General features: G+C 35.1%; 3 protein-coding genes across 3 annotated transcripts; 1 reads left to right on the top strand and 2 right to left on the bottom strand.

Moving 5' to 3' along the window:
• Positions 1-925: 925 nt before the first annotated feature.
• On the bottom strand, positions 926-2,249 carry LOC109008957 (probable xyloglucan endotransglucosylase/hydrolase protein 23). The gene is made up of 3 exons (XM_018989266.2): positions 1,900-2,249; positions 1,540-1,733; positions 926-1,443 (listed from the first exon to the last, which is right to left on the bottom strand). The coding sequence occupies exons 1-3, from the start codon at positions 2,185-2,187 to the stop codon at positions 1,053-1,055; spliced, it is 873 nt and encodes a 290-aa protein (XP_018844811.2). The 5' UTR covers positions 2,188-2,249; the 3' UTR covers positions 926-1,052.
• A 4,647-nt stretch (positions 2,250-6,896) lies between these two features.
• Positions 6,897-10,215, top strand: LOC109008176 (putative receptor-like protein kinase At4g00960). Its single transcript, XM_018988182.2, has 7 exons — positions 6,897-7,218; positions 7,286-7,480; positions 7,576-7,706; positions 8,100-8,313; positions 8,672-8,903; positions 9,155-9,305; positions 9,399-10,215. Exons 1-7 carry the CDS (start codon positions 7,011-7,013, stop codon positions 9,714-9,716), a joined length of 1,449 nt encoding a protein of 482 aa, XP_018843727.2. The 5' UTR covers positions 6,897-7,010; the 3' UTR covers positions 9,717-10,215.
• A 122-nt stretch (positions 10,216-10,337) lies between these two features.
• LOC109008177 (cell wall / vacuolar inhibitor of fructosidase 2-like) lies at positions 10,338-11,057 on the bottom strand. The gene has a single exon (XM_018988183.2). It carries the CDS (start codon positions 10,937-10,939, stop codon positions 10,397-10,399), a length of 543 nt encoding a protein of 180 aa, XP_018843728.1. The 5' UTR covers positions 10,940-11,057; the 3' UTR covers positions 10,338-10,396.
• Between the last annotated feature and the right edge of the window lie 1,395 nt (positions 11,058-12,452).

Raw genomic sequence — 12,452 nt, forward strand, 5'->3', positions numbered from 1 at the left:
TAGATAAGAAAAAATTTATATCTAAAGAGACTGGGCCGGCTCCTTAAAGAACTTCTGGGACTGACCTCCGAACGTTCTTTCGGGCAATCTGTAATTGCTTCAGTGATTGCCCGGCCAGTTGAAGAGCATAAAGGCCGTTGATTTGGATAGCTGATCACTGGTTGTTGATGTGTGATCTTTTGTGTCATCTGTTCGGATATCTCCACTTCTTAAAAAAAATACAAAAGTAAATATAAAAAAACAAAAGAGACAGCTTCGATGAAAGAAAGGACGAAAAATTATTACTTTCATACAATTTATATAGAAAAATGCGTGTAGGATTGTTATATGCAAGATGAGAAATGATATTTGCAATCGTGGAGTGCGTAAGCATCGCATAATCTCTTTGAAAAAAGTGTGTAAATACGAAATCTACACGAAAAGCCTCACTCTTGTCTAAAACGATTGCACAACGTTTGCACAGTACTCTAAAATTATATATAACATTACTTATGCAATATTAGATATATTTCCTATATATATACCATTAAATATCTTAATTATATGGTGGTATGAATACCTTATAATATGTACGTGGCTTTGCTTCAAATTGGTAGCTATTAGCTAGTGGTTTACATGAAAATTAAATAAGGGTTAAAAATGTAAGAGCAAGGAAATTAAAGTAAATACCATTAGTTTTTCTCTATTATATATAATATATAGATATACATACCATTATATATAATAAATTCATTACTCATTTAATTTTATTTAGTTTACAAATATAATAAAATGAATAATGAATCATAGGTTCATTAGTTCAGGATTTTGCTCAAGCCGCGCTCTTATATATACGTCCACATTAGTAATTTAAATTTTCGAAGTACTTTTCTTATATTTGGTAGTTGATGTGATAGACTTTCGTACGTATCAAACACGGTTGTCATGTAAAAAATAAAAACTAAAACCTTTAAAAGGAATTTCTATGGTAGTTTTTCGCTTTGAAATATATAGCACGTGAAATTCTGATAAACGAAAGTGGTAATTAATTATATGTTACATTAAATTATAATTCATGAAAGTGAACATTCGGGAGGGAATCCCTGCGGGAAGCGCTTGATATCGGTGCAATAGTTGTAAATCATGTAATTCTTCTGCACCCATTTGATTTTTTCTTGCCCCGTCGCGTCAAGGGATTCCGTCAACCATGAGTAACCGGAGGAATTATTAGATGAACAAGAGGAGGAACCTGTAGACCAGACGCAAGCTCGGGCATTGAAGTTTCTGTAAGAGGCAGTGAACGGAGCTTGGCTCCAATCTGTCTTCACCAGGCCACCTCTTGTGGCCCAATCGTCGGCATTCCAGAGGCTGGAGTATATCAACATGGGTTGTTTTTTTGGGAAAGGGATTCCTTTTGATTCCAAATTCTTGAATTCTCTAATGGGGGTTCCCTCCACAGAGAAACTGTATATATATATATATATATATGAAATCATAAAAATGTTAAGGGAAAGATGAAAAGTAAGAGAGAGAGAGAGAGAGAGAGAGAGCGCTACAGACATGATGGCTTGAGGATTCCATAGGATGGAATAGGTGTGGAAGTCCTTGGTGGGGTCGAACCAGAGATAGAACTGTTGCTCCCTATTGCCTTTCCCCTGTGTGAATACATTAGTATGGAGAATATATGGGTCTCCACTTAGGTTACCCAGAAATTCAAAGTCGATTTCGTCATGAGCTGACCCCAGAGAAGATAGCTGCAACATTTATAAATGTCATAGAGGTGGTTACCACGTACGTAACTGATCACAATAACAACATGTCAACATGAGCATTAACTATATACTTCTTTTAACAAGGATGAAAATAAAGTGACAAAACTAGATGATGAACATAAAATAAAAAGGCATTTGAAATACTTACATAGTAAGCAGTGACAGTTCCGGCTGAGTTGCCGGGTACAAGCTTTAGCTGCATATCGATCTTGCCAAATAAGTATTGCTTCTTCGACTTGAAACCGGAGCCAGAGGTCTTGTCAAGAGACAGCGTGAGACGTTGCCCGTTGTTGAGTATCTTTGCGCGCCCATCGCCCCATGTGATGTCAAAATCTTGGTAGAAATTACCGGCCGATGCTGCCAATAAAAGGCAGCTGGATAGAAGAAAAACCATAGCCATATTCTTGGTCGCAACAAAAGTACTAGGAGAAGTCATGACTAATTTTAAGTTCTGAGAAATATGGCGGAGGAAAATAAAGGTGGGGGGTGAAGTGCATGGAAAAATGGTGATCAGAATCTGTACATATATATACAGATGTGGTGGCCGGGGGTGTATGGGAGAAGCCAAGCCAATAATTAGAGGGTTGAAGTGGTTGGGAAAAACGCATGCATGCCAGGTTGAAAGAGATCTGAGTTGACTCGGCTATGGTGGGAATTACTGATTGAAACTCATTTTATTTTATTATTATTATTATTTTTAATTCATATATAAAATATAATAAATAATTTAATTTTTTCAAATTCTAAAATAATAATAATATTAAAAAATAATATTTTATTTAACTTATCTAAAATTATTTTAATTTATTTTGAATCAAACGAGATAGAGGGACTCAAGACAGCCAATGAAATTAATCACGTCCAAGTGGTCTCCTCCTATAATTAGGTTTTGATAACTATTCTTTCATGAATTCCCCAGCCCTACGCGGTTGCGGGGTAAGACAAGGCAACAATTCAATACACGCACGTACGGCTAGCTAGCTGTCGTGTTTCTATTTTTTTTTTTCGTTCATCAAAGTCGTGTTTCTGTTTGTTTGTTTATTTGTATATATTGATCGTTGCTGCTTTAATTTTGAAGAGGAATTCTATCTATAATTAGTCATTCTTCACTTTTATATTTTATAGTTATAATGCTATGAAGAAGTGTTATTTGAATAAAACTCGTACAAGTCCTTTATAAAAGTCTTATAAAAATGTAGGTCTCGTCAGAAAAAATTAATTTCTTTTTTATTTTTTATTTATAAAAACTTTATTATATATTATTTATATATTTAAAACTTATATAAATCATTTCTCTCTATGTTATATATGAAGGTCAAAATACATGACTTACTTTATATAAATCATTTCTCTCTATGTTATATATGAAGGTCAAAATACATGACTTACTTGTATATAGATTCAAAATAAGCAAGTTGCGTATCAAAACTGCATTTAAATATTGAAGGAATTCGGTAGATAAATTAGGTGAAAATGTCAATTCTACCGAGCCTTAATATTCGTACGCAGGTCAACTATTGTTGCTTTCGTGCAAAGTTGGCACTTTATTAATGGGTAAATTACATATCCTGGAATGAATTTTTTTTTTTTCCATTTTAATTTGGATTCTTAAGAATAAAAGCTTGAAAATCTCTATCTAACAAGAGGTTATATATAAGAGGACATAATAGCTTTATTGAGGCTAATTAGTTTAAATAAATCTGTGATTTTCTAAAGGCATGTTCAGTTGTTTAAGGTATGTTAAATTTTTGTGAATAGAAGTGAAATAGTTTGAAAGAATATGTTTTATTGGATTTTGAAAAATATTAAAAAGAAAGAGTTGAATAATTTTTATTTTAAATAATTATTGTATTGGAGTCTGTAAATGTGAATAGATAAAGTTAAAAAAAATGAAGTCTAATTTTTTAATATTATTTTTGTTTTAAAATTTATAAAAATTATATTTATGATTTTTGTGTTTTGTTTTAAAATATGTAAAAAAATTGTGTTAATTTTTGTGTTTAAGTAATGATTAGATAAAAAAAAATTAAAAAATATTTTCTATTTAAGTGATGCATAATACAACTAATGTCCTCTGATCAGTAAGGCAATGCGCAATGCATTTGAAGCCATTATCAATAGATAAAAAGGAAAAAAAAAAAAGATGGGAAGTTTCATTCAAAATGAAAGAATGATGTGAGTGGTAGCAATAATTACCATTAGACCGAAATAGAGCAAATTGAAAGGCACATATGCGATATTGGATTAACATTCCAATTAAGCTGTTACACGCTGCTAGCTACCTAGCTAGCTAGCTAGCTAGCTAGGAGTCATATTAATCTTGGAGGCTGGAATTCCTTCGTGGCACGTTCAGTACTGATAGGACACAACCAAGAGATCTAGAAATGATTTTTCCCAATATATATAAAATAAATAAAAATTAAATTATATCTATAAGTCAAATGCAAAGGATGCATTCTTAATATTAAAAAAAAATTTTCATCAACTACTATTTACTATTATACATTTTATATCTTATAAAAAATATTATTATATTTTATAAAAAAATTATAGATATAAGACAGGAGAATGAATAATAATTGATGTATAGTAATATATAGATGTTTGTATCATCTGTACCGTTGATACGATAATATTTGGTTGATGTTGTTGTCGAGTCAGTAACGTACAAACGTGGATGATACTTTCTTTAGAAGATGTGCGGAGGCGGGACTTGAAGGTACACCTGAGCCAATTAATCAAGATGGTTCTAACGCCCAACCACTTGAACTTGAGACTTTTGAGGGCGTGTTGGGCAAATTTTCAACATTCCATCGATCTGGTATAGTTTTATGACCATAACTGCATGTACTGTACTGTAATTAATCAGAGTGTACTGATCTTCTAATATCGTCTTATAAATGCAGAATTAATTTTTAACAAATAAATAAGTGACGGCAGATTATAGTTTGATACATAATTAATCTTAAATAATTGTTAGTTAGTCAGAAGATATGGTGGATATGATATCCTTGTGACATCTTGTCGTACATGGCGTCGCTTTTCGTTTTGGTTGAAATGTTAAAAGGAAGGAAGGAAGGAACTGCTTACTCCCTCGTGGTTTATTATGGAATAGGTTCTTCGACTTGTCGTACCCACTTTTCTAAAAGAAGTGCCCAGTTACCAGGTTGGGGCCAAACCGACTAGCCTAGCCCATCCGTCCATTTATTAATCCAACTTTGACTCCGTCAATTTCAATCCTAACTCGCACTTAGATATGAGGATTGTTATAATTATATAAAAATAATTTTATAAATTAACGTAATTTTATATAATTTATTAAATTTATTTTATAATAAAAATAATTTTACAATCAGACGAACCATATAAAACCGTGCAGTTTGTAGAGTTAAAATATTTATCTTTTGATATAGATGTATTGTACTTTTATTTTTTATTTGTTCTTGTTTTATGGAATTTGGATCGTAGGTTGGGTTCCATACGTAAATAAGTTATTTTAGTTAGGTTCGATCACATAAATAAATTAAACAAGTAATTCACGAGTATGATACACATATAACTGTTTTACAAATAATTTATAATCAACTAATACTCACACGAGTATTGATTTATGATTTTTCTGTTGTATATCTATCATTTTTAAGGTATATGGCATTGATTTCACAGATTCCGCAAACATCCCCTTGGTGTAAATCTCTGTTAGTTTTTTTTTTCTTTTTTCCTTTTTATCACAAGGGGACGAATATTGTTAATTATTTGTTATCTTTTTTTTTTTTTTTTTAAATAAAGAAAACTGTATTAACTTCAAACTTAAGAAATTACATAACTAAAGCCTGGACTTAAATCCAGAACAACACTATCCTCATCAAACAGAAGAGAGGATTTAGCTAAACTATGAGCTAGATGGTTGGAACTTCTCTTAACAAACAAAAACTTCCGTCTAGAAAAAGTAAAAAGCTGCAGACAAGTAGCAGATAACATCATCCTTATTTTATCCCATCTCTCAACATGGGAATTAAGGCCCTTTACAATCTGAGATGAATCTCTTTAAAAAAAATATATAGTCCATTCCTAAATCAGTTGTCATCATAACTGCTTGAAAGGCACCAAGTGCTTCTGCCAGTAGGGGATCATTAAAACCAGATTGATTAATTTTTTTTGTAGCCACTATGTTGCCTCCATGGTCTCGAACAACTATTTCTATTCCAATCATACCCTTCACCTCAAAAATTGTTGCATCCCAATTGATTTTCAAGAAACATGTAGGTGGAGGAGTCCAATTCATCACTTTTGTACCTCTAATATCAGTTCTAGGCCTGTTATGCACTGCTTTGAACTCTTCCAATAATATTTTTGATTGGCTGGCTAACTGAGTTGGATATTGAAAGAAACCCTCAAAGATCAATTTATTTCTTCTATGCCATATACTTCTTGATGTTATAATGAAAAACTCCAGAACTTGCTGATCATATATTGCACTTAGGCTCTCGAATATGTCCTTGAATTTCTCTACTTTGAGTGAACTTTTGTGAATTACAGTAGGGTCCTTGACTCCAAACACGCATAGCTGATTTACAGCTCCATAAAACATGCTCTACAAATTCTTCTTCATTTAGGCACATCGGGCACATTGGAGAATCTACAATTTTCTTTTTATGCAAAGTCACTCTAGTAGGTAGTGACTCTAAACATGCCCTTCACACGAAAACTTTTGCAGCCTGAGGAATCTTAAGTTGCCAACAACATGTCCATCTTTTTTGTAATTGTATATTATTTGATGTATGTTCTTGTGATATGTTCTGTCTCTCTTTAAGAAAATGATATCCACTTCTTACAGAATAGATACCATCCTTAGTGCCTAACCATATCAATATGTCAATAGCCTCAATCTGACTTAGTGGAATTTTTTTAATAATAGCTGTTGTCTTAAGTCCCATAATGTCTTCTAGCATATATTTCCTCCACTGCTTATTCTCATGATTAATAAGCTCCCCTACATTTGCATCCTCTTGCAAGGTTTTAACAAGAACCTGAACTCTATAGGATGATGGTTATTTGTTATCTAAAAGATGATAGTATTACTTCTTCAAAATCATAAAACGCGTTTACTTCAAAAAAAATAAAAATAAAATAAAACGCGTCGCCGTTTCGATTTATCTATAACCTTCTGTTCACAAGACAGTTGGACCATTCTTGTCGTTTGCTCTCTCACACAGACGATATTGTTTCGTCCGACATTCCATTCCCGCGATAATTTCTATGTTACAGCTTTTTCACCTTCTCTCACCCCTCCCCCCCCCTCTCTTTGGAACCTTAAATTCTTCCGAGAGAGCGATATGGAGAAAATGGCTGTTGCTCATTGATGTTACCGTTACTTTTGTCACTGCAACAGAAGCGAAGGCGGGGGGGAACCATCACTGGTCCTTTGCTCGATCGCCGATAAGAATGCCTTCCCGAGTACTAGAAGGTTTGCTACACTGGAAAAACCATCTCACTTTTTTCAGTCAATCTGATTCAAAATTTTATGCATGCAGATGCAGTGACCGATCCAGCGACCACTGCATTGCGGATGCAGAGCTCCTCTGCTCAGTGGGGTTCTTCAGCCTTGTTCTTCTTTCTGGGAGGGTTGCTTGTGCTTGTGATATTTCTGATCCTTATATTAATCCTTCGAAAAAGAGTTAATCCACCAGAGTTATTGAAGTTGGTAGCAGGAATAAATAAGCAGCGAGGTAGTAAAACTGATGGGTTGGAAAAGTAGACAATATCTTGGATGAGAGCACAACATCTGAAAGAATTTTTTTTTTTTTAATTTTTTATGTTGCAGCATCTGCAGAATTATTTAGCGGTAATCTTCGAACAGTCAGCTATTTTGATTTCCAGACACTTAAGAAGGCAACCAAGAATTTCCATCCTGATCATCTTCTTGGAAAAGGCGGATTTGGGCCTGTTTATCTGGTATTTGATGCCAACCCCAAGAAAGTCATGTCGAAGTTATCTACTAGTATTAGCAAAATTATGAACCTTTAATGTTTGAAAATCTATGTGTCATGGTGGAATGTTAGAGTCACATGGCATACTGAAAACAAATGGATGTCAATTTTGGTATCTGTGGCCTAGTATATATTAATGATCAGAAGGAAATGAGATTATCTCTTGATGTCCCCAATTCAGAAATTCAGTCAGGTGATAAATCATTTTCATTGGATCATTACCTATCCAAACAATCTGAAACTCTTTACCAGCACTAATTGATATGTGATATTTTCAATTTTCTTTTGGCTGTCACCAGAACTTAGTATTTTGTTTTCAGGGTCTTAAACTCATATATGTTTTTTTCCCCCTTAAAAGGGAAAGTTAGACGATGGGAGGTTGGTGGCGGTGAAGAAATTGTCCCTCGATACATCCCGACAAGGAGAGTCAGAATTTATTGCAGAGGTGAGGACGATCACGAGCATCCAACACAGGAACCTGGTTCGCCTTCTTGGATGTTGCTACGATGGGCCTCAACGGCTACTTGTTTATGAATACTTGAAGAATAGAAGCTTGGACGTTATATTATATGGTATAGTTTTCTACCCCGCCTTATCCTATCGGTTTCTTTCTTGGTATCTGGGAGAAGTATCATTAATCTTCTACACTATGAAATAATTTATTTGATTTCCTTCTTCTCTGATGAGTAAATTCTATGATATTGGTGGGGATGCTTGATTCTGGAACACAATTTCGAAACTTGAAGATATCCATCATCAAGTGATATTTAATTGGGAATTGTATTAGAAACTTATGTCAGGCTTTCTTTCCTCTGAAACCACTTGCAGCTTAATCAACAAAAGAAAGCAGAGTTTAATTATCATAATATGTGCAATGCCCTTAATAATTTGGTTCACTGTCTTCATTACTTTTCATGGTCCTGTATACAGGTAAAAGTAATAAGTTCCTGAATTGGAGCACCAGGTTCCAGATAATAGTCGGCGTTGCAAGAGGTTTGCAGTACCTACATGAGGATTCGCACTTAAGAATTGTGCACAGAGACATCAAAGCTAGCAACATTCTTCTTGATGACAAATTTCAGCCTAGGATTGGAGATTTTGGGCTGGCTAGGTTTTTTCCTGAAGATCAATCTTATCTTAGCACTACATTTGCTGGAACTTTGTAAGTCCCTCACCCAATATAACTGTTAAAATGCTATGATTTTGTGTATTTAGGTAGAAGTTATCACTACTCGAAACCAAGAGATGGGTATCTCCTCACCTCATCAGAATGACTCTGATGATGTTAATGTCATCTAAAGTAATATCATGCACAATCAAGGGACTTCCTAGCGTTATAATGATCTTTTAGGCTAGTGATTTTGCAGGCTTGACTCTGTTTGTAACTGCCTTCTGTCTTTCCCTCTTGTTCAGAGGTTATACCGCACCTGAATATGCTATAAGGGGAGAATTATCTGAAAAGGCAGACATCTATAGTTTTGGAGTCCTTGTCCTCGAAATCATTTGTTGCAGGAAAAACACAGATTTTAATTTAGCATCGGAAATGCGGTACCTCCCTGAATATGTAGGTCTTCACCATTGCATAATACCTATTTAATACTCATTATTCAATTTCTTTGCCAAGACACTGTGTTACTGATTCAGATAGTCATTACAGGCATGGAAGCTATATGAGGGGTCAAGGGTGCTTGATCTGGTTGATCCGAATATGCGAGAAGATGGGTTTGTGGAGACGGATGTTTTGCTTGCAATCCATGTAGCCTTCTTGTGCCTTCAGAATCACGGAAATCTCAGACCTCCTATGTCAGAGATCGTGGCCTTATTAACATGCAAATTTGAATTGGATAAAACACCACCGAGACCGATCTTCTTGGACCGAAGGCGTAAGATGAATCTTTCTTGGGATATCATTTCTGATGATCTCCCTTCTAAAATGCAAAGTGAGTCCCCCTCATCTCCGAAAACACCAAACTAAGGGCAACTTTATGCTTCCCATTTTTTTTTTATAGGAGAATGGGAAATTCGTGGTATTGGAATTCACACTATCATAACTACGCAGTTTCTTTTCTTTTCATGGCCTCCTTTCCTTGAAGTTTTTCCTAGATATGTATACCATGTAGAGGGGTTAGAGGTAGCAAATCCTTTAGTAATCGCAGTATAGGAATCATTTTGATTATGGTTGGATATAGACGGATTGAAGATGATTCATTTGTTGGGAATTTGTTTCAAGCAACCTGTATCTTTCAGATGACTTGATTTTTTATTTTTTTTCCCATAATTTCCTTTTTAATAAACACGCTTTTACAGAGTTCTTCGTGGTGTATATATTTGATATTGCTGTGAGAAGTTGAAACCCTGGTCTTCAATCGGTGCTGAAGCATTTCTCTAAAGGCGGTCGAGTAGTTTCCTTTAGTACGGTTCAAACGAAAACCATCCACGATTTCTCTCTTTTTAGTGCAGCATTAGTTTCGAGCCTTCGTCTAAATGCAAGAGAAATTAAAAAAAAAAAAAAAAAGGAGAGAGAGAGAAATTAAAATCAAATTATTAAGATTTTTATTAATTTATGTAAAATATGATTTCCCAATATTTATTCGAGTAGAATGAAGAGAAAAGCTAAAACCATTAATCTTAAATAGAGAGGAGTGATCACAGAAACTAAGATGCAGAAAATAGTTTAGAGACGACATTACAGATTTCGGAAAGACCCTTCAGGTTCTTATTCATGACAGCAAGCGAGGAATAGGTTCCCTTGGTGGCGGCTTGACAATCAGCAGCAGCATGGGCGGCAACACCCGCGAAATCAGCCAACTCGAAGAAGGTCTCGGAGTCCAGGTCATTGTAAGCCCGTTCCAGAGCGAAAGTGGCCTTCTTGTAATCGCGGCTACACTGACGGAGACGCTGGCTCTGGCCTGGGGATGAGGAATGTTTAAGGAGCGTGGCTATGTGGTGTTGGGTGCCGGTGGCATTGAGGTAAGCTAGGCGGAACGAGACGTAGGCGAGCTGGTACGCATCGGCGCCTGGGGTGTGGAGGTCGCTGTAGAGAGACTCGACACAGAAGGAGTAATCCGAGGTCCGCCTGCATACATGGAGCACCAGGTCAGTTGGATTAGTAGTTGCAGCGTAGGAGGGATGGACGATGAAGGGCATCAGGGAAAAGAACAAGGGGATAAGGCGGAGAAAAGCATAGGTGAAGTTCATTTTTTTGTTTAGGATGCTCGGAGTAGTGGCGCTTGGAGCTGAGGTACCCCAGTTTTGGTTGGGTATGGGCTAGGAGAGTTCACGGGAGGGATTTGAAGATCGAAGACAACTAAGGTGGGACCTTTGCGTGGTTGTCGTCATGTGATTTACATGTCTTCGGATGCCTATAAAGATTATTTTTTGGCTATCCTGTTGTACGTTCGAGTATTTTTATTGCTTTTACGTTATTATTTTTGTATAATTTATTTATAGTTAGAGTATTTTTCTTTATATTTCAAGGCGAAATTAACCCGACGTAGAGTTTGTTCCAATTTGATAAGAACTTTTGGCTGCACAAAAATTTGGTAAAAATATCAACAACTTGATCACGAACAAATTGTTTAGTGCGATGGCGAAAGATGGGGAAGTGTGTAGGCGAGGGTAGCACATAGTCCAGATTCTTAAGCAAAATGCATATGCCACATAAGTTCAGCAGTAGTGGAGGCTAGTGCTCGGTACTCAGCTTCAACGGTAGACCTATAGACGGTTGCTTTGTTTTCTGCACCCCAAAAGAATAGGTTCGGACTCATAAAAATTACAAAACCAGTAGTCGAGCGTATGTCATCCTGGATTCTACCCAATCAACATCACTAAAATCAGTAAGAGGAGAGAGATCAGGCTTTTGCTCAACTCATCTCTGAATTCAAATCACTTATAAGTGAAGCCCAACGCTGATGTTGCCCTTTAAATACCAAAAAATCCTTTTTACAGCAACAAATGGTATATATTATTAAAAAATAATTTTTCATATGACTCTAGATTTATCTATTTTAAAAAAAAAAAAAGTGTACGAGATATATGCATTTTACGATTACAAATATTGTTTCTTCACTAAAGAAATAATTTTCCGATTATGAATCTCAACAAGAGATAAGGACGAATATTAATCAATATTACAGTCGACCTCAACTTGTGATCAAAGGATGATGAAAACAAATTCTATTAATAATGATGATAACATTATTACGTGTGATTCAGTGATTGTGTGGGGGAAGCTCAATGGGTGTGAAAGGAGTGTATAACGTGTTCGTGTGTAGCTTTTATTGAGGATGATTTGAACGCTTTGGTCTTTTGAACCTTTCGATGTTTTTTTTTTTTTTATACAATTGGGGAGGGGGTTCAAACCGCCATCAGGCCATGGGCCATGGGCTGTACCTTTGGATGTTGAAGAAGAGATGACTCATCATACTTTCTTCTTTTTTCCTGTATTTGTGGTTGAAATACTGAGCATTACGTGTTGGCGTAACGCACGCTCTTGTTGTTTTCAGTTAGATCTAAACACCATTATTTGGCGGCGATTAGGACCAACCAATTTATACTCCTTTTTATTATTATTATTGCAATTTAATTCTCCTTTTCAATTTTAAGCACTCGATTAATGTTAAAAATATTTCAAATCATATGTAAATAATAATAAAATAATTGATAAATAATAATAAAATAATATAAATAATAAAATAATATCAAAATATCA

Source organism: Juglans regia, chromosome 8, assembly GCF_001411555.2.
Source record: "Juglans regia cultivar Chandler chromosome 8, Walnut 2.0, whole genome shotgun sequence".
In the NCBI taxonomy this organism is placed as follows: domain Eukaryota; kingdom Viridiplantae; phylum Streptophyta; class Magnoliopsida; order Fagales; family Juglandaceae; genus Juglans; species Juglans regia.

Coding starts and splice junctions, on each gene's coding strand:
- LOC109008957 (XM_018989266.2), bottom strand. CDS start 2,187: ATGACTTCTCCTAGTACTTTTGTTGCGACCAAGAATATGGCTATGGTT. Junction 1,734..1,899: donor GAACTGTCACTGCTTACTAT/GTAAGTATTTCA, acceptor TAAATGTTGCAG/CTATCTTCTCTGGGGTCAGC. Junction 1,444..1,539: donor TGGAATCCTCAAGCCATCAT/GTCTGTAGCGCT, acceptor ATATATATACAG/TTTCTCTGTGGAGGGAACCC.
- LOC109008176 (XM_018988182.2), top strand. CDS start 7,011: ATGTTACAGCTTTTTCACCTTCTCTCACCCCTCCCCCCCCCTCTCTTT. Junction 7,219..7,285: donor GCCTTCCCGAGTACTAGAAG/GTTTGCTACACT, acceptor TTATGCATGCAG/ATGCAGTGACCGATCCAGCG. Junction 9,306..9,398: donor TGCGGTACCTCCCTGAATAT/GTAGGTCTTCAC, acceptor TAGTCATTACAG/GCATGGAAGCTATATGAGGG.
- LOC109008177 (XM_018988183.2), bottom strand. CDS start 10,939: ATGAACTTCACCTATGCTTTTCTCCGCCTTATCCCCTTGTTCTTTTCC.